The sequence below is a fragment of the Pan troglodytes genome, chromosome 3, assembly GCF_028858775.2.
Source record: "Pan troglodytes isolate AG18354 chromosome 3, NHGRI_mPanTro3-v2.0_pri, whole genome shotgun sequence".
Taxonomy (NCBI): domain Eukaryota; kingdom Metazoa; phylum Chordata; class Mammalia; order Primates; family Hominidae; genus Pan; species Pan troglodytes.
In genome coordinates, this window is record NC_072401.2 from 159,909,074 (window position 1) to 159,931,577 (window position 22,504).

Consider the following 22,504-nt stretch of genomic DNA (forward strand, 5'->3'; position numbering starts at 1 on the left):
TAGTTGACCTCCCCAAGGCCTCTCAACTCTTAAATGACACAACTCAGGATTCCAGTCCAGGTATCTACAGCTTTAAAGTCCATGCTCTTATCCATCCTGATTGTATCTCTCGGGGGTAGTCTCCAAAACGATACTGCAAAAAGGAGGCGCATTTGTGTAGAACGTTAAATGATACTGAATTTAAAATATTAGTTATAAAGGTTTCATCAGAAATACAAAGAACTTCCATAGGATTTCAGAGAAAAACTCATGAAGGAGATGACATTACAGTTACATTTTAAGAGCCAGGCAGTGGTAGCTAAAAACCAGGCAAAGGCATGGAGGTAAGAAATCCAAAGGCATCTTTAGAGATACAATAAGTGTATTTGGCCAGTGCTTCTCTATGTAGACTATTGTTTTGTTTAAAAAAATGATTAATCATCAGAGAAATAAAGTTTTTGAAATGGAAAATACCAGATAAACATCTTGTTAGATTCAGCAGACAAAATTATTCTATCAAATTATTATCAAAGTTTCTAAATGCTTACTTGTAACTGCATTATCTCATCATGAACTGGTATAAAGTGGCATGGGTCCTTGGATCATACTGTGAGTAGCGCAATAGGAGACCACATTACTGAGAGTAAGGGGAACATTAGGGCAGGTAGTCAGGTAGAAAGGTGAAGAAGAGTATTGTTAGCTAGGTGCAGTTATGTGCACCTACAGTCCCAGCTACTCAAGAGGCTGAGACAGGAGAATTGCTTGAGCCCAGGAGTTCAAATCGAGCCTGGGCAACATAGCAGGACCCCCAGAAAATGCACTGTGCCTATAAAAAAAAAAGCTAACAATTTTTTATGTGTCTGCAAGTTTCGTTTTTATTTTCTCATGCAGAGCTGGAAGAAAGGTTGAAGGCAAAGGGGTAGAGCATCAGGTGAAAACAGTAAAAGAATGACAACTAAAGGAAACACAGGCAGAATGTGCTTGACAGCAAAAAACAGGGTAAAATGAGGATGTTCTTTCTAACATAGGTAGGAAATTCCCATCATCCAAATGTTATTCTCATTCAAATCTGTTAGTTAAATTAGATAAACTTCTGTTTTTCCACCTCTGTTTTCCACCTCTTTAAGGGTCTAAGTGAGGGTATAATCACAAGTGTGTATGTAGGTGTGTGTGTTTCTGGTTTGGTAAGTCAGCATCTTAAGATCCTCACCATCTCTTTTCAAATGATTTGTTTTTAGCATTTAAAAACTGCATCTTTAGAAAGAAGAATGCATATCAGAGAGAAAGTATAAATATGCAATAAGACATGTAATTGGTGGAATATAACATTCACCATAGTATTTCACCCAATGCCTAGCACATAGTAGGTACTCAATAAATGTTTGTTATTGAATGAACCCTGCTGAAAGTTGGCACCCACTTTGTATTTGGCTATTTACAATGCTCCTCCAAAGCACTGTTTTGTATTGGGAAGAGTCAAATAAACAAAATGATGGTGGCTTATCAAGATAACGGATTTTTTTAAATGCAGCATACACTGAATAAGGTGCAAAAAAATTGAACAGGCCAAATAATGGAATGGCCTGTGCTTGTTATGTGCTTTTGGTTAGTTTCTTTATGTGGGTTTAAATTAACTAACCATGGATAACGAATTCTCATATCTCACAGAGGGTCCGCCATAATGCCATGTATGTAACAGGCATTCAATAAATACATACTAGGCAGGTTGACAGAAATAACCAAAGGAAATGCTTTTCTATAATTAGCAGTTTTCTGGAAGATTTCTTTCAATCCAAGTTACCTCATTGGATATCTCATTTAGAAAAAAGTTCCATTTTCAACAATTATTTTAATTATTTCAAAAAGGGAAAAAGACAGTGAGAATCATTATCATTACCAGCATCCCTTCAGACAGACAGATGCAAAAACACATGGACTTATTTGTTTATCAGCTAATAACTTACACTGGAAAATCCCTTTACATGAATTTGTCTTGATGAAAACCATTGTATGGTTCCCATATTATCAATAGAACTAGAGTTGGCCCCACGTAGTCTAATGAATGTATAAAGGGACACTAGATTGTAGAGAATGCAACCTCAGACAAATCCCACAATCCCACAATCCCATGGCACTTGTTAATATAGACACAGCCTCTTGCTTGGGGAGCTATACAAAGCAAAAGCCCACAGTATTCCCCCCCGCTCCACCCCCGCCAGCACCTGTATCACCTGCGAACTCTCACCGCATAAAATAATGAATTTCATTTTTGTTCTCTGCTGCCATGACAACAGGTGCCTGTTAAATTAGTGAGCATGCATATGTGACTTGAAGAGCAGTTGATGAATGAAGAGAAATGTAAAAATAGTCTGCAATATAGAAATCTAAAAATCGGCATAGGCTCCCTTGTGCCTCTGCCTCTGTAAAGAGCATTCATTGCTCTATTCCACCTCTACTTTAGAATTCCATGTTTAAAAATAAATGTCAGTGTATACCAACCCAGGGAAGAATCTCTAGTTTCTTCCACATTAATAAATGACACGTAATGACACAGTATTTCTTTACGTATAAGTAAAAATATTCTAAGGTTATTATACATTTGGATCGATTTCTATAGCTGCAATGTTTAAAATCCATATACTGCACCTCTCAATAAGAACCAGAAGCCAAACATCACTATGCCACAGAAAGACTGGAGTCACCAGGCAAGCAACAATCTATTTTTGGAGAAAGAAAATTTATGTTCTATAATTTGCACAAGCAGAGATACATGAAAATAGTCTCTGTCAAAGACACATCCATTTTCCTGTAAAGATTTAAAAAGAACACTCAGACTAAAAAAAAATTTTTGCATTTTATGAAATTCTGATTTATAGAATGAATTGCTATTAGGCAATAAATTTAACATGGAAATGAAATAATCTTATTGTAATAAAATATTTAAATGCCTTCTTCAGTGAAGTAAAGCACTACTATTTGGAACTAAATCTATAAAATCAAATTAGAAACAAGTAAAACATGTTCATTTATATCTGAAGGAATAGTATCACTGAAAACCTTCTTTTGTTTAACTTGATGTGTATTACTTTTATTATTAATATAGAATTTCTATCAATTTTTTCTATAATATAGATTTTTAAAGGAAAATGACAAAAATAAGTAAAGATAAGCTAAATGACTATATTAAAACTCAGTTTTGGTTATGGTTAACAGAACCTAATGTAGCAAACAAATCTAATAGCTATTTTAACTTACACTTTTTTACAAAAATCAGTTCTCTTTTGAAAAAATAAATTAATTTTGACAGCCTAATTATTTTCTGGCCACTAAAAATAAATTTTGCTTTCATGAGTTAAACTTTTCTTAAAAATTACTTTTACATATACATATAGAATTTTCCATTCTGTGTTTCTATATTCCTTGGGTTAGAAAACAGCTACAAAATCAAGCCCTTTAAATAACCTTGCTAAAATATTTCAGAACTCTGCTATAGCACTTTACATTAAAAGTTCCTAATCATCAAAATAATCCAGAATAGTATATATTTTCCCCATATTACAATTGAAGAAAAATGTTCAGAGAGGATAGCAACCTGCCTAAGGAGATAAAACGAGTGACTCGTGTGGATTTCAAAAACATCCGCCTGCCTACCACGATGCTTCCCCTGCTAGAAAAGACAAAGTTCTTGCTTTCATGAAGATTACAACTTAATGCCTCTAAGAATGATTCACTGGGTATTCTCTATAGCAACCAGCATTATACTTTATACAGTGCAGGTACTTTATAAATGTTTGTTGAAAGAAATCAAAGAACGCATACCAGCTCCACTCAGCTCACTCATTGAAGCAGAATGCAGATAGCTATCTACTAAAAGGTCTGTTTTCCCCTACCCATCCTTTTGTGGCAATCTCAAAATCTTAAAATCACAGAATCTTAGAATCACAGAAATGTAATACCTTTGAAGTTACTAGATCTTATATAGACAAAAGGGAGTTTATTTCAGAAAAGATAACCTAGAGCAGTGGTCTTCAAACTTTTGATTTTAGAATTCTTTGACACTCTTAAATATTACTGAGGACCCCCTAAGAGTATTCATTTGTGGTTATTTACCATATTAAATGAAAAATTAAAGCCAAGAATTTAAAAAATAAGTATGCATTAAATTCATATAAAAATAATCTATCATATGTTAATATAAATAAGATATTTTAAAGGAACTTGCTATACTTTCCAAACAAATGAGAGAAGTGGAATTGTTCTTTCAAGTTAAAATGGCATTTAATGAAAAAAGCAGCTAGTTCAGCTCACAATTCAAACAATTACATAAGTGGTTTCCTCAAGACAACCATTGCACTACGGGATACAGTCGATGTGCTTTACACATTCTCATTTTGTCACACAGGATATTAAAAAGACAGGGACTTACAGGTAGAGATTTTTAAAAATTAATAGATTTTCATTGCTTCAAGAAAAATTTTAAGGGAATCTGGCATTTATTTCATGTGCTATTTTTCTTCCTGTGACTGCAGTGGCAGTGAAGAGTACAATGACCACCGGTATAGTTTGGTGCCTGCCTTTATTCATGCTAAAGCATCAACAGATTTAACCACTACTGCATATATCAACACTGAAAAAAGTGAAAAACCAAAGGTCTCAGTATTACCGTGAAAATAGTTTTGCCCTTATGGACTCGCAGAAAGGCACACAAAAACCATGCCCCAAACAGTTCCATTCAATTTGACCATACAACAGTAATAATTCTTGGAAGCTCCATATGTCTCTTAGTGATATGTGTCCATAAACATCATGAATATGGTTGGGAAGAGCATGAAACTAATAGAATACGTATCCTACTTTTGCACTGGTTGAACCAGCTCTCACTTAACCCTTAACCCTCTCTGAATATACTTCTTCATTAGCCAATCATGAGTCATAAATTTTAAAAAATACATACAAAAACCATATACATTGAGCCCAATGAGTATCTGCCTGCCCTCTCAGATGTTCCTATGAAAACACTATCACGTTCATTTTTCCAAAACTGTTATATTTGCACCCTACCAGACTTACTCAGAGGCTCAGTGCTTTGACCTCTTGCTTTGCTCGAGCATACCCATCAAGGTTGGTTTCAGACTGTCTATGGTTCAATGGCACAGGCTTAGTGAAGAAGCCAATCCCAAAAGCTAGTCCCAGCAATACGTTAAAAAATGTTTGAATCTCAAATGATTATTTATGAAATCACACAGGCTTCCTCAAGTCTCTCATCTTTCTAGCCCAGCTATGTCTATAACTAGACTTACAACTGAAGCATACTAACTATGCACTGATCAATTTCAACATAGTCTAAAAAATTCACCACAAGGGTGGAAATAAGCAAAAGAAACATAAAATTTAAAAATATATACTGCAGTTTTGATTAATAATAAAATTAGAATGAATCCAGTAATGCTCAACTGGTTGTCACTTAGCTATTTGAAATTATAAATATAACATATTTGATCAGACATTTCCTTCTTTAATTCAGACGGATTCAAGAGCAAAGACTTATGTTCACCAACTTTCTAGTCTACATGTTATGCAGATGAGGCTTTAGAAAAACAACGCCAGCAATCTCTAAGCATGAGTGCTAGATAGTAGGTGGAAAGAATGTATTAAGTTCTAGAGGCTTTCAAGTTGGAAGCAGACATATGAGGAATCTATATGTTTCTTAATGGAAGAGATATGCTTTGAGACAAAGATCAGTCTGAAAAGGATGTGTACCAGCACATGTTATAATGACCCATGTTCATTACAGAGGCATAGCTTATGAGATACTGGGCCTCAATAACCAGAATGTATCAGAAAACATTCAGAAGTACCTTCTGGTTATTGAGGACAGGTATCTCATAAGCTATGCCTCTATAATGAACATGAGTTAGGGTGGCTAGGCTATTCTTTTTCTTAAAGTTGCCTTCATGAAAAAAATGCTTAAATTATGTGAAGTGAGAGAATGTGGTCTTAAAAGTCAAGTCTCCACTAGAAAAATGATGTTAATGCCCAAAAGGGAGATTCATAGGTCAGTGCCTTTGTATTTATCTTTTTTTTTTTTTTTTTTTTTTTTTTTTGAGACGGAGTCTCGCTCTGTCGCACAGGCTGGAGTGCAGTGACGCGATCTCGGCTCACTGCAAGCTCCGCCTCCCGGGTTCACGCCATTCTCCTGCCTCAGCTTCCCGAGTAGCTGGGACTGCAGGCGCCCGCCACCACGCCAGACTAATTTTTCTGTGTTTTTACTAGAGACGGGGTTTCACTGTGTTAGCCAGGATGGTTTCGATGTCCTGACCTCGTGATCAGCCCGCCTCGGCCTCCCAAAGTGCTGGGATTACAAGCGTGAGCCACCGCGCCCGGCCGATGTTGTGGTTTCTTACAGCACCAAATACCATAATGAGCAGCTCCACACTGTAGAACATTCAAAGAAAGACCTATATAATCTCTACCACTAAAGGCAGTGGTGACCATGAACAAGAGTGTGAGGCATATTTAATCAACAGTGGATAGACCAAACTACAACACACACACATGCACACACACACACACCTTATGAGGAACTAGTGGCAGACAAGATTGGAAAGTCAGCAAATTAGGTCATTGGATTTATTAAAAGCAATGCTATTTTTTTTCTATATAAACTGTACCCCTGGATAACCAAACAGGACATGAAGTGAAATTTCTCTTTAAAGAAGTAGTCTAACTAATAAATAAAGAATTAATGATATAATTAATATATCACCATTTTTCAATTCCCAGTGAACTGGTGGATCAATGTGAACATCAATAGCTGCTATTATCAGAAAAAGGACTAACCAGATATGATGTCTTCTGATAAAAGAACACACCACTATCTACAAAGAAGACTTGACAAAATAAATCAAATCTAAATTTGATCATCAATTCAACACCAATCTATAGGGAACATAGACAAAGGAAGGGCAAAAGAAAGGCACCACAAAAGTATAACCAGCAAAATCGAGAGTGTGAACTCTACAAAACAAACGATCTGGTTTCTTCAACAAGCTATTGAAAGGGAAGAGAGAAGATATAGAGATGAAGTCCATTGATTAGAAGACACACCAACCAATCACAAAGTGTGGGCATTATTTAAATCTTGATTCAAATAAACAAACTGAAATATATAAATGACACTTATGAAACAAAAATGTGGCCACTGATTGGATATTTGACTAAATCACTGCTCAATTTTATTTTGTGTGTGATAATAGTAATGTGCTTATGTGTTTTATCTTCTAGTGATACATACTGAAATATTTACAGATGAAATAATATAATGCCAATTATTTTCTTGAAATTAATGTGGATGTGGAAAGTAGACAGAGATAGAGATTTAACAAGCTGGATCATGAGCTGATAATTGTTGAAGTTGAGTGACAGGCACATAGGGGTTTATTATAATATCCCGTCTACTTTTGCATATGTTTAATTTTCCATAATAATTTTTTAATGTTCTAAAAATTTAAACTTTATTTTCCAATCAAATGGAAGTCTTTAGAGATTTTATTTTGCAAGTGGCAATATGATTAAAAGGGAAATAGGAAAGATAAATTAAGCAATGATTTGCACATTAATTGGCAGTTGGGGAAGACTAAAGACCAGGAGATTAGTTAAGAGGCTCTTACAGCATCCCGATCTACATTGGAAAAAGTCTGACTGAGGTAACATTAATAGAAATGAAAAGGAAAAAGTGACAGGAATGATTTTGAGGAGCATCAAAGTTCGCTGCTACTTGAATATGAAACACTAAGCAGAGAAAGATTAAAAGAGGACACAAAAATCTCAAACCTGGCATATTTTAAAAATAGTAATGTCATGAATAAATATAGGCCAGTCAAGATGACAAATTGTTGGGTGATGAGGTAACAAATTTACTTCTAGACATCAAGTTTGAGAGGATGAAGTGACCACTTGCTATTAAAGTAAATTATTGTTTACCTACACATGCATTAAAAGAAATCCTTTGTGCTGTCTCCTGAAATGTGATTATGTGTTTAAAAATACAGTGTCATAAATTAAACTTAGCATAATAAAATAATTGAATAAAATAAAACTATAAGTCAAACTTCCTTGTTACTAATATTAAAATAGCCCAAACCCTTCTTTGATAAAATTCTACTTTTTTGTCATGTTTTACCATTTGTTTACATTATTTCCCTGCAAAAAATGTTCCTTGATATCATAAGTAGATCTGCATATGTACTTATTTTATATCACTTTCCCTGTCTCTATACATCTAAACATATAAAGCAATGAACACATCATAGGTGCCCAATAAATACCAAGTTTTCTGGCCAATATGCTCACTTATTGCAAGCAGTACTCAGAAGAATAAGATTGTAACGCTGCCAGATAATTTGGAAAGTCTTCTGAAGCTTCCTTAAGTAAGATAACATCATTATTTTATTAAGTAGTGTCATTAATTATCTTAAGTAACATCATCAATACTGAAATAATTTCTTCTAGTGACAAACTATGGAAATACATATAGTAGAAACTGTGTCTAAGTCAGACTTTTGAATTTCATTTTTGACAAACTTAGTTGTACACTATTAAAAGTCCATAATAACCACAATACTGTTCAGTGCTTAGCATGTCCATACCCAGAAGTTTGGAATTTGTCATTTTTAATCCCTAGCATCATACATTCCCATATCCTTTACCTTAGTAAGTGATTCCTTGTGACCAAGTGAACCACTCTAATTACCTCCATGAAAAGAAATTGGGAAGATGCCTCAAAAACAATAAAAAGCAGAAATATATTGCTCTCTAAACCCTCTGATTCTTGACAGTTTTTGCTTCCTAGATCCACCAGTTCAGCATGCTACCCAATACTGACAACTAATCCCAGACTTTCTTTGTTACTTGAAGCCAAGGCAACATCCAACTACATCATCTCTCACTGTTTGCTTGAAAACAAATGTGAAACTATTTCATTCGTTTGCTTGAACTTACCAATAAATACATGGCTAGAGGTCATTTAGTTTGGCAGTATTCTGATTCAGCAAAGCAATAAAACCAACCCAAACTATTTGAAATCCCAATGTCCAGGACCCTGGAGCACTATGTCTCTTGCTGTCATAGCACCTGACTGTGAGTGTGTTTCCTCACTCGCCTCTGAAAGCTGGCAGCAAGACCCTTGACCATCAAGCAGGAGAAAAATCCTCATCATCTATCAAGGGGGCCATAGTTGGAATCTTTCTTTGTTATGCACATAGAATGTTCCTTCAGAAACAAAGATCTTTCCATGAACAGTAATAAGTTCCCTCTTGCTTCAACAATGATTGGTTGGAATTTTTATTCTTACTTTTATCACACCGTTAAGTGGGAAAAAAATAATGCACAGAATCAAAAATAGGAGAAAGCAGGACAAAGATGAACACCTCTTAATCTAATTCATTAGATTCAGGAAATAATTCTTTAGAAGTCAGGTAAGAATTAGGAGGACAGAGTTAAGTTAAAAGAGACAAATCTAGGAGGCAAGGCATACCAACTCATATTCTTGTTGTCTATTGAATTTATGAATATAAGTTTATTGCAGCCATCTGAAAGAAAACCACCTTTAGGGAACAGGATATTTCTGTAAGCACCATTTCTCCCACTCAATGAACTTTTTCAAACCCTCAACCCTTTGCTAAAATTCCTCTTTCTTATAGACTCTCTTCCCGTCTCTTGTACTCACCTAATTTCTGCAGGTTTTTTCATTTCTAGATTACATGTCACATTTTCTGTCTACACTCTCAAAATTTCTTTCTATAAAATATTACTTTTAATTATGGCACCTGCTATATTCTGCTGTGATTATCTGTCCCTTCTACTAGATTGTATAACTCCTGAGGGCTGGGAAATGGTCTCATTCATCTTTTATTACCAGCACTAAACCTACTCAGTGTCTGGAGCAGATAAGAGCTCAGAAAAGTCTGCTACAATCAAGTGAAAAGAAATACATGCAGCCTTTTTTTGACGGTAGAAAAAGATATCTCCCAAGACATATCTTTGTTGGTCCTCCTCTATGTTAACACCCATTAATTTATCATTAAATAAACAGTTATTCTTAGAAAATGTAAGTATATGAAGAAGCCATCAAACAGTGAAAATATTAAATATTTTTTACCTGTTTGATTCTTTTATTTTCTAAACTTCTAATTCTCTTCCTTTAACAAAACTAAATATACGGGTATTGTGAGAGCACTTTATATCTTTTACTTTCAACATTGTTAATCTGATACTTTAGACTTACTATTTTAATATAACTAGTTTTTTTTTTCAATAAACCATGCCCTGTGTAAGTGACATTTCCAGACACTCTGCTGCTGATAGAATTGTTACAAAGTTGAAAAAGACAGGGACTTGCCCTTGAGAAATTTACAGTTTGTCAAGACAGACTAGTCAAAAATAATTAAAACTTAATAGGCGAAGTCCTATAAGTACCTAAGTCCAAATGAAATTATTTGGGAATGACTTATAATTTAATAAATAAAAATAATGATAAAATAATTTAGTTTATTTAATTCTTACTTATTTCTACGCTTATTTCTGGATGATCAGTTGCTTAATTCATAAGTAATACTTATTGAGTGCCTACCATGTACTAGGCATCATTGTAAATGCTTTATGTATATAAAAATATTTAATCATCTCAATAGCTCTCTATATATGCACCATTATTATTCCTATTTTACAGATGAGGACACCAATGCAGAGAGAGGTTCAAGCAACTTCTTGAGGTTAAATCAGTAGTAGCAGAAATGGGACTGAAATGCAACTGACTGCAGAGTCCCAGTTCCTAACGCAATACAATACAGTGACACAATACAGTGTCTCTTTGGTCAAAAAGCAAGTTTTCTACCTCCTGAATGTGCTCCTGTTATTTTATATAATCTTTTGAGAGAAGTTTGACCAAATCTTGGAGACTCAAACACTCTCTAGAATACTTCTCTTTGTCATCCTAATGGAGGTGAATTTTTGTCTAGGCAGTTTATACCCCCACGTTTCAAGAATAAAAGATTATTTGTGCTTCTCTCACATTTTACAGACCCAGTAAAATGGCATCGCCTTTGTGAATGTAGATTTGTTAACTGGGTGAAACAAAAAGAATGCTGTGTACAGAAAATTAACAACTGGGTTCTGTATTCCCTTGCTCTGGCTCTGGCATCATAGAGCAAGTGATTTTAGTTTGCTTCAGGCATAACTTTTCTAATATTGTTCACAAATATCCATCCAATACATTCCTAAATACCATTTAAATGAAGCATTTATTCTGATTTAAAATAAAATTCTCAGTGTAATTGATGAGAAAGAGTGTATAGATAATAATAACTATTTACTATGGCATTCACGAAAAATGGCCTAAGTGTGTCCATTTATTTATTTATTTATTCAATACAATTTTTTGATTGATATTGTTCTATAGGCATTTTATGGTCAGGCATGGTGACTCATGCCTGTAATCCCAACACTTTGAGAGGACAAGGCAAGAACATCACTTGAGCTCCAGAGTTTGGTAAGACTAGCCTGGGCCACATAGTGAGACTCCGTCTCTATTGAAAATCAAAAAGTTAGCCAGGCATGGTGGCGCATACCCATAGTCCCAGCTACTCAGGAGGCTGAGGCAAGATGATCCCTTGAGCTGGGAGACTGAGGCTGCAGTGAGCTATGATCATGTCAACACACTTCAGCCTAGGCAACAGAGCAAGACTCTGTGACTCTGTCTCAAAAAAAAAAAAAAATTAAATTTAAATTTAAAAAAATCTTGTATGATGGTGAATACAGGAAGTAAAAGAATCAAGATATGATTTTATTAAAAACAAGTAAAACTCCTCTGGAGTAAGATCTACTGTAAGCCAAGTCAAAAGAAGAACAACAAAGTAAGAAAAATTATTTAAGACATAGGATTGACAAACGCTAATTTTCTTGATATACAAAAACGTTTTACCAATCAATAAGAAAAAGCTACAGAATGCAATAAAAAAGCACAATGATTTGAATGAGCAATTCACAGAAAGTAAAATATAAATAATCAATAAATATTTGAAAATAGAGGCTGGGTGTGGTGGCTCAAGCCCAGCATTTTGGGAGGCTGAGGTGGGTGGATCGCTTGAGCCCAGGAGTTTGAAACCAGGCTGGGCACGATAATGAGACCTGTCTCTAAAAAAATTTTTTTGAATTTTTTAAAAAGTGTGGTGGCATATGCCTGTTGTCCCAGTTACTCAGGAGGCTGAGGTGGAAGGATCACTTGAGCCCAAGAGTCTGAGGTTGAAGTGAGTTATGATCACACCACTGCACTCCAGCCTGAGGAACAGAGCAAGACCCTGTCTCTATTTTTAAAAAGGGAAAGAAAATATAATATCCTCAATATCACTCAAAATGAAAAACTGAAAAATATAAATAACACCCCATCACCATCTACAAGATTAGCAAAAATATTAGTTTGCTTTCCACTTCCCACAGTTGGTAAGAGAAAAGGAAAGAGGTACTTTCATACCTTACTATTGAAATTGTAAAATGCCGCAACATCTACAAGAAATTAGCCTCTTACATTTTGCACTGTGGGAAATAAATAAATATTGAATGAACAAAATATGTAAGTCCACTCTCTCAATTGCTATCCCTGAATATATAATTTGACAAATAGTATTACTTTTGTAAATACTAACCAAATTAACTTCTAATAATCAGATTAACTTCTGATTTTAGCTTTGTGCTTTAGCCATAGCTAAAATCCAGAGCTCCAATCTTGGTGTTACAATTTGAGTAAATTCTAGTAAAGTCTTGCAGAGACCTCAACCTTATGGAGCATCAAAAAAGAGAAAGGCCCTCTCACCCCAGGCAGAGGGGGCAACAGATTTGAAATATTTATTTTTGTTGAAAACTCCTAATAGTGATTTCACATGTTCAGATAAGTCCTCAAGACCACAGACAATAGGCAAGATAATGATTAAAGCTGCAGATGCACTCAGAAGAAGACTGGGGATCAGCTGGAATTTGTTCTTGCTCAGTCAGGAACATGTATGAACAGTAGAAAGTTACAAAGTAAACAGACATCTTGGAGAAACATCTCTCTTCCTCTATGTTGAGGAACCATATCTCTTAGAGGCAGCAAGCATTACTACTCCCCTCAAAGAACTCTCTGCTTCAAATGGTATATTTAGAATGCCCTGAATGTTATAAGAACAGTACCAGTCTTATATTCTTACTCATGCTTTTCCCTATCCGCTCTATCATTGACAGCCTACAATCCTACTCAAACTCTTCCTCCACTATTTTATGGCAAAGTGCTCTTCTCTTTTGACCTCATAAAAATTAGACCTTACATTATGTCATCCAGCAATCCTTGGATATATCATTCGTTTCATGCACTATATTTTCTTAACGAAATAGTTTTTAAAAAACTTAGAGTGGGACAGTGAGGATAATCATATTGTACTACTTTGCTACCATTGTGGTTGTTTTCTTCACTATAACACACAATAGATGTTGCATAAATGGAGCTTCCCTCAATAGAAAAGAAAATGATAAAGGCAGTAGGGTAGAATGAGATTTAGTTGACAGGTTCAGAATTAAAATACATGTCACTAGAAAACATAAGGGTTTGCCCTCTATTCACAATAGGTTAGCTCTTATGTTTATCAGCTTCAAACCTCAAGGTCCGTTCTCATAGACTTCACTGCCAGGTTCAAAATTTACTTTCCATTGTCCTAATCATTCTCAAGTACTTCAGTATCTCTGCTTACCACTCCCCAAACACTTGACCTCATAGTGAGAACTTTTACCTACTTCACTCTAGGTATTTTCATTCATTCTCCACTTTATTACTATTACATTTTATCGTATTGACTTGTTTCATTAATCCAAGGATAACTTGGTAGTAGTTATACAACTATGGCTAAAAATATGGAATCCACCATCAGCCAGTTTTGATGATACCTCTGTTTAGGAACTTACTAGCTATGTAACATTGAACAAGTTAGATAATTGTTGAGAGACAATTCTTCATGGCATTTCTGCACATCTTAGATTTCGTTCTGCATGCTGCTTTTTTTTTTTTTTTTTTTTTTTTTTTGAGACGGAGTCTCACTCTGTCGCCCAGTTTGGAGTGCAGTGGCGCGATCTCGGCTCACTACAAGCTCCGCCTCCCAGGTTCATGCCATTCTCCTGCCTCAGCCTCCCAAGTAACTGGCACCACAGGCGTCCACCACCATGCCCGGCTAATTTTTTGTATTTTTAGTAGAGACGAGGTTTCACCGTGTTAACCAGGATGGTCTCGATCTCCTGACCTCATGATCCACCCGCCTCGGCCTCCCAAAGTGCTGGGATTACAGGCGTAAGCCACCGCGCTCGGCCTCTGCATGTATTTTTAAGAGTGTTAGCACACCAGAGAATATCTCCCTCTGAGATGAAGGGCAGATTTGTTTCCTGACAAAGATAATAAAGATAATGTATCCATCTGAGGCAAATATTGGGCAGGTTAACTAGCAGCCCCTTAGAGAATGGGGGGTTTCCTAAGCTTAGAGTCTCTCAGCAGTGACATAAACACACTATCTGAAGCATTCACCAAGGCCACTCTATCACCCCAATAGAACTTGAGAGGCAAGGGAGCATAAAACTGATGCCACCTGCTATATCATAAGTAATAAAGTCATTTGTCTCTGACCCAGGAGTCTCATATCTTCTGCTAATGTCTATCAACCTGTGGCAGACTACCTTGTTAGCTTCCAAGTAAAGTAAAATCCCAGACTCTTCATAGTTCTTGATAATAACTTCTCTGTGCTTCAGTCCTACCTATAAAATGGAGAAAGGATGCCTACTTCACAGAACTAGTACATTAATAAAATGGAATAATGAGATAATGCATATATAATGCTTAAAACCAGTTACAGCCCCGTATCAGGACCCTTGAACACTCTTTAAGGAGGCAGAACTTGGTGGCTGCTGACCACCTCCTTGCCAAGTCAAATGTCTTACTCCCCAGTTCAGTCCTTGCTGGTGTCTCTGCACCACTGACATCAGAGATCCTTCTCTCCTCCATCAAAGTTCCTATTTCGTAGACTGTGACTCTGTACTAAACTGGTTTTCTTCCTACATTTTTGTCCCTCTGCAATTTCTTCCTCCTACTCACACTCATAAAATAATGAACTAACAAAAGGATAATGTTCCCCAAATGTTCTAAGGCCATCCTAAATTTCCACAAGATACTAGTTAACAATGCAACAACGGAAAAGTTTTTTTCTAAAATGGGCGAAGGGAAAGGGAGTAATCAGAATAAGGGGGTGGAGAAAGTCCTGAGATATTTATCAAAGGGAGAAAAGAGTCATAAGAAAGCCTTATAAAATGTGAGGAGTCACACAATTATGTAGATGATCAATATTTATTATTCTCTAATGCAGAATCTTCATGAAAAATTTGCGATAAATTTAACTGGAAAGAAAATAAGGAAAATAAGTTACATGGCCAACTGACCATTAAAACACAGTATGGAATGTTGGAAAGAAGACACTTTTACCATCAACAGATCCCAACAAATCCCAGCTCCAGCCTTCAGTGGTTGTAAGAACTTGAGTGAGATACTTAACCTCATCAAACCTCAGTTTACTCACCTCCCAAATGGGGTAAGACTATTCCTCATACCTTAGTAAACGGTAGCTATGATGAGTATGATTATTGCAGGATAATGTGAACCAAAAATAAAATTCTAAGCCCCCAACCAACTGAATTGACCTCTAAGCCTGGGGCAATCTACAACCAATACCACAGTAATAGAAAAGATCATTCAAGGCTACTATGAACACCTTTACACGCACAAACTACAAAACCTAGAGGAGATGGACAAATTCCTGGATATATACAACCCTCCTAGATTAAACTAGGAAGAAATACAAACTCTCAACAGACCAATAACAAGCAGTAGTATTCAAATGGTAATTGTGATGGTTAATGTTGAATGTCAACTTGATTGGATTGAAAGATGCAAAGTATTGTTCCTGAGTGTGTCTGTGAGGATGTTGCCAAAGAGATTAACATTTGAGTCAGTGGACTGGGAGAGGCAGACCCACCCTCAATCTGGGTGGGCACCGTCTAATTAGCTGCCAGCACAGCTAGAATAAAGCAGGCAAAAAAGGTGGAAGGAGCTGACTTGCTGAATCTTCCAGCCTTCATCTTTCTCCCATGCTGGATGGTTCCTGCCCTCAAATATCAGATTCCAAGATCTTCAGCTTTTGGAGTCTTGAACTTACACCAGTGGTTTGCCAGGGTCTCTCAGGCCTTTGGCCACAGACTGAAGGCTGCACTGTCAACTTCCTTGCTTTTGAGATTTGGGGACTTGGACTGGCTTCCTTGTTCCTCAGCTTGCAGGCGGCCTACTGTGGGACTTCACCTTGTGATTGTGTGAGTCAATACTCCTTAATAAACTCTTCATATATACATCAAACGCATTAGTTCTGTCCCTCTAGAGAACCCTAACTAATACAGTAATTAAAAAATTGCTAACAAAAAAGTCCAGAACTAGATGGATTCACAGCTGAATTCTACCAGACATTCAAAGAAGAATTGTAACCAATCCTATGACACTATTCCACTATAAGATAGGGAAAGAAGGAATCATCCCTATATCATTCTATGAAGTCAGTATCACCCCAATAGGAAAACCAGGAAAGGACACAACAAAAAAAAAAGAGGAAACTACAGACCAATATCCCTGATGAGCAAAGATGCAAAAATCCTCAGCAAAATACTAGCTAAACAAATCCAGCATACCAAAAAGATAATCCACCATGATCAAGTGGTTTCATACCAGGGATACAAGGATGGTTTAACATATGCAAGCAAGTCAATAAATGCGATACACCACATAAACAGAATTAAAAACAAAAACCACATGATTATCTCAACAGATGCAGAAAAATCATTTGACAAAATCCAGCATCCATTTATGATTAAAACCCACAGCAAAACTGTCATAGAAGGGACGTACCTTAAGGTAATAAAAGCCATCTATGATAAACCCACAGCCAACATTACACTGAATGGGGAAAAGTTAAAAACATTCCCCCTGAAAACTGGAACAAGACAAAGATCCCACTTTCCCCACTTCTATTCAACATAATACTGGAAATCCTAGCCAGAGCAATCAGAAAAGAGAAAGAAATAAAGGACATCCAAATCAGTAAAGAGGAAGTCAAACTGTCACTGTTCACTATTATATAATTGTATATCTAGAAAACCCTAAAGACTCCTCCAAAAAACTTCTAGAACTGATAAATGACTTCAGTAAAGCTTCGGGATACAAAATTAATGTACACAAATCAGTAGCTCTGCTATACACCAACAGCAACCAAGCTGAGAATCAAATCAACAATAGCTGCAAAAAATAAAATAAAATACTTAGGAATATGCTTAACCAAGTAGGTAAAAGATCTTTACAAGGAAAACTACAAAACACTGCTGAAAGAAATCATAGGTGACACAAACCAATGGTAATACATCCAATGTGAGTTTGGATGGGTAGACTTAATATTGTGAAAATGACCATCCTGCTAAAAGCAATCTACAAATTCAATGCAATTCCCATCAAAATACCACCATAACTCTTCACAGAACTAGAAAAAAAGACTCCTAAAATTCACATAGAACCAAAACAGAGTCCACACAGTCAAAGCAGGACTAAGCAAAAAGAACAAATCTGGAGCCATCACATTACCTGACTTCAAACTATACTATAAGGCTATAGTCACCAAAACAATATGATACTGGTATAAAAACAGGCACATAGACCAATGGAACAGAATAGAGGACCCAGAAATAAAGTCAAATACTTACAGCCAACTGATCTTCGACAAAGCAAACAAAAACATAAAGTGGGTAAAGGACACCCTATTCAACAAATGGTGTTGGGATAATTGGCAAGCCACATGTAGAAGAATGAAACTGTATCCTCATCTCTTACCTTATACAAAAATCAACTCAAGATGGATGAAAGACCTAAATATAAAATCTGAAACCATAAAAATTCCAGAAGATAACATCTGAAAAACCTTCCTGGACATCAGCTTAGGCAAAGGCTTCATGACCAAGAACCCAAAAGCAAATTGCAGCAACAACAACAAAAAAGATAAATAGATGGAACTTAATTAAATTAAAAGGCTTCTGCATAGCAAAAGAAATAATCAGCAGAGTAAACTGACCACCCATAGAGTGGGAGAAAATCTTTGCAAACTATGCATGACAAAGGACTAATATCCAGAATCTACAAGCAACTCAAACAAATCAGCAAGAAAAAAAAAAAAAAAAGAAACCATCCCATCAAAAAGTGGGCTAAGGACATGAATAGATAATTCTCTTAAGATATACAAATGGTCAACAAACATATGAAAAAATGTTCAACATCATTAATAATCAGGGAAATACAAGTCAAAACCACAATGTGATACCACCTTACTCCTGGAAGAATGGCCATAATACAAAATAACAGATGTTGGCGTGGATGTGGTGAAAAGGGAACACTTTTGCACTGCTGGTGGGAATGTAAACTAGTACAACTACTATGGGAAACAGTGTGAAGATTCCTTAAAGAACTAAAAGTAGATCTACCCTTTGATCCAGCAATCCCACTACTGTGTATCTACCCAGAGGAAAAGAAGTCATTATACAAAAAAGACACTTGCACATGCATGTTTATAGCAGCACAATTTGCAATTGCAAAAATATGCAACCAGACCAAATGCCCATCAATCAAGTAGATAAAGAAAATGTGGTATATATATACCATAGAATACTACTGATGCATAAAGAGGTATGAAATAATGGCATTTGCAGCAACCTGGATAAAATTGGAGACCATTATTCTAAGTGAAGTAACTCAGGAATGGAAAACCAAACATCGTATGTTCTCACTCATAAGTGGAAGCTAAGCTATGAGGATGCAAAGGCATAAGAATGATACAATGGACTTTGGGGTCTCAGGGGAAAGAATGGGAGGAGAGTGAGGGATAAAAGACTACACATTGGGTACAGTGTACACTGATCAGTTGATGGGTACACCAAAACCTCAGAAATCACCGCTAAATAATGTACCCATGTAACAAAACACCACCTGTCCCCCCAAAACCTATTGAAATTTTTAAAAAATTAAAATTAAAAAATAAAAGTAAACCTGAACACTAGTTCAGGCCATGATGGCAATGGGTGGTTGGGCATGCCTCCTTATACATTCTTCCCTTTGGAATTCAGGCACAGTTGACCGGCATTAACATTAAAACAGAACTTAAGACCGACAAAACAGATTCTCTTTGTAGCAATAAGATACCAACATGGCAGACAGTGGGCCCTGAAAGAAATCAAAGTATTTTACCCCAAGATGTATTTCTTTGATATATTTTGAAATGGCCCTGCCAAGCTGTCCCTTGTGCGGAAAATCTACATTCTGTAGAGAATCCCCTTCCCTTTCCAGATCTTTTTCCTGCTCCAGGAGAGGTTAAGAGTCTGGTACCTCTTTAAGTCTGATAAGAAACATTTATAATGTATTGTCTCTGAAGCCTGCTACCTGGAGGCCTCATCTACATTTGGCCATTATGGCCAAAACCACAATTACTTTTGCACCAAGCTAATAGAAGTTATCACCAGCTCATAAAAACTCCAGGTGCTGAACATTCCTTAGTGTCAGGCTAATATAACTCAGCGCCAGTCTTAGATAACTATTTGCTTGATTTGATAAACTTACCTGTAACAAAAAATCAAAGAGTGCCATCTTGGACCACTCATGATGATGTATTTCAGTACAACCCGATTCAGGCTTGGGTACTCGGCCATTCTGCCAGCATTTCTGTTTCAGCAACTGCTGATAAGTTCCCCAGGTGAGCTTAACAGAAGAATGGGTGTCATTACTTGCTGAAGATAAAGATGCATCCCAAAGAATGATGGGGCATGGGCGGCCATCTATAGAATCAGAAAAACAAACACACTTTCAGCACACTATTGACTCAGGGTGTGTCTTTGAGCAGGTCGTTCACTCTTTCACAGTCTCACGTTCACCTATCAAATGTGAGAGTTTAATTTGACAATATTTTATGATCTCTTTGTCTTCTGAAGTTTTAATACTTTCATACCTCAATGCTTCCTGTTTGAAGTCTCATAAAGCAGAAAGTTATTGTTAGACAATGAAAAAAAATTTAAACAAGATATTTTATAGATGTGGCAGGAATAGGCTACTAAGCACCAATAACAACGTCCTATGGTTAATGTGGTTTTATTCCACATCTAAAAGCAGCCACCACAAAAAGGGAAAGAATCCAGACATTTATAATTGTCTATTCAATGTCTGAGTGGAGCTGCTCTTTATTTGTAATAACAACTGTCTGATTTTCTGAGGCCACATTATGATGTCAGGAAGAAAAAGAATTTTTAGAAGTCGCAAATTTAAAAGTGAAATTGTATGGTTCACACCAATCACTATAATCTCCAAAGACAGAAAAAAAGAGGCAAGAGGTTTTTTTCTTTCCTGATAGAAACTGTGCAAGCACAACAGTGCTCTTGGTAAGGGATCATTTATTCACACATAACCTCAACAAAGTGCATTTAAGCAAATGTCAGTTTTTCAACTGCATGTTCATAGATGATCTTTTTTAACCTGTCACTCAATTTGTTTTGTCTCACTCTTGGAAGTTTAGAAATGTAATTTCTTTAATTGCTAAACTTTACAAAGAATTATGAGCCCCAGTGAAATAATCATAAACAAGGAAGACCATGATCCAGACACATTAAACAACACTTTAAGCTTAAAACCAATAACATCATTCCCAAGCCCCCATTTCTGCCCAATAAAGTCACAAAGAGATGGTGTGGAGCAACTTTGCTTATAACTCAAAAATCAGAATGATGTGCCTCATAAGAACAACTAAATTACAAAGATCCAATAAAGCCCACTTAACTCATTCTTAACACACCTGAACAACAGAGGCCTCTGAAATTACAACCAGAATGTTCAGACTTGTCACAGGAATTTTTAAAACCTCTCTTAAATAGCCTTACATGTTCTCAATATATAACTTTATGGCCTATTAGAAACTTTTATTTTGCCACCTTACTGTCTTGCCATCTTGTAGAATTCTTATCTCCGGTCTTTAACACAGGAAACAGTCCCCCTCTCAAACCACTCCTGAGTTTGGTGTTATACTAACCTTAATAGTTTGAATAGCATTCACTTAAATCATTCTAATCACTTGCATTCTAGTTCTGTTCAAAGAAAAATCTTTCTCCCTTTAGCCTTGCAATGTAGGCCAGGGCATGTGGAAAGTCTATTGGATTATGAAAAATATGCCACAATCATTGATAAAAAACTAAGAGAAGAGTAGAGAAAGAAATGTGAGCCATAACAAAAGAGCTTCATTTGTAGCACTCTCTCTCTCCTTCCAATGTCTTTTTACCTTAGTAAATGATTTGGGGTTCCTGGGGCCTAATTATCTTCTTAGATATCAGATAATTTTAAATGTGTATATCCCAAGTACCATGCCAATTTATTTTAAAAGAATAAATTCCAGGTAAAAGCAATCCATCATGCTGTGGAAGACAGCACTGGGCCAGTATAACCAAATACAAATAGAAAACACACACACAGCCTCCAAACGTGTGTACTTCAGGCGTCTAAAAATAAACACCAAGAAGCTCTTTCTATTAGTGTCTTTGAACCAAAGTTATATACACACAAACAGCACTTTGCATGCTCAGGGCTAGAAAGTAATCAAAAGGAGTTGAAACCTAACAGTGAACTTCAACACAAATCAACACACGGGTCAGAAGGACAGCAGTTTCCTCAGCAATTCATATAAGGCCTTCGGAGAAATATGGAAATTGATCTACATAAACAATTGAAACCTGCTGGGCTGTTTTTCTTCCCTTTAGAAACATTTGTTTCTAATTGTAAAACTAATTAAAGGTAAATCCGCTCATTTCATGAAATATAGAAAAACATAAAAATGTATAGCTAAGAAAATAAAAATCACCTATAACCTCATCTCCCAGTAATTGGTTGTTATTTGTATATTTACCTCCAGTTATTTTTCTATCCCTTTCTTTCTCATCTGAATAGGTAAACTGCTTCTAGAATTTTTTTTAAAGAGTATAACTTATGGTTAGAGCTCAGACTCTGGAATCCAACAAAATTCTGGTCACATTATGTCTTCATTTTGTAACGTTAGAGAAGTTATGTAACCTTTTTAAACCTTGTTTTTCTCACCTGTAAAATGAAGCAACAACATACATTCAAAACTGACCTTATCAGGAAGAAATGAGATCGTGCCTCTAAAATTCACAGCATGGTGCCTAACATAAACACATGCCCCAGAAAGGTTTTGCTCTGATGATTATTACATATATACATCACATAATCACATAATTCATCAGGCTTCAACTGACCTTTACCATTTCTTGAGCATTTACTGTGCACTAAGCACTGTTCTAGAACCTGCAGCTACATATATAAATAGATAAA

The 22,504-nt window shown here is 36.0% G+C and overlaps 1 protein-coding gene across 3 annotated transcripts in view; it reads right to left on the reverse strand.

The window, feature by feature from the left end:
• Nucleotides 1-22,504, reverse strand: part of GASK1B (golgi associated kinase 1B) — a 57,880-nt gene that overhangs the window by 10,945 nt on the left and 24,431 nt on the right. For all 3 annotated transcript variants that reach the window (XM_063809965.1, XM_063809963.1, XM_001142375.7), the window contains one exon: nucleotides 19,739-19,953. In XM_063809965.1, the coding sequence (XP_063666035.1) occupies nucleotides 19,739-19,953 (215 nt within the window). The remainder of the gene's footprint in view (nucleotides 1-19,738; nucleotides 19,954-22,504) is intronic.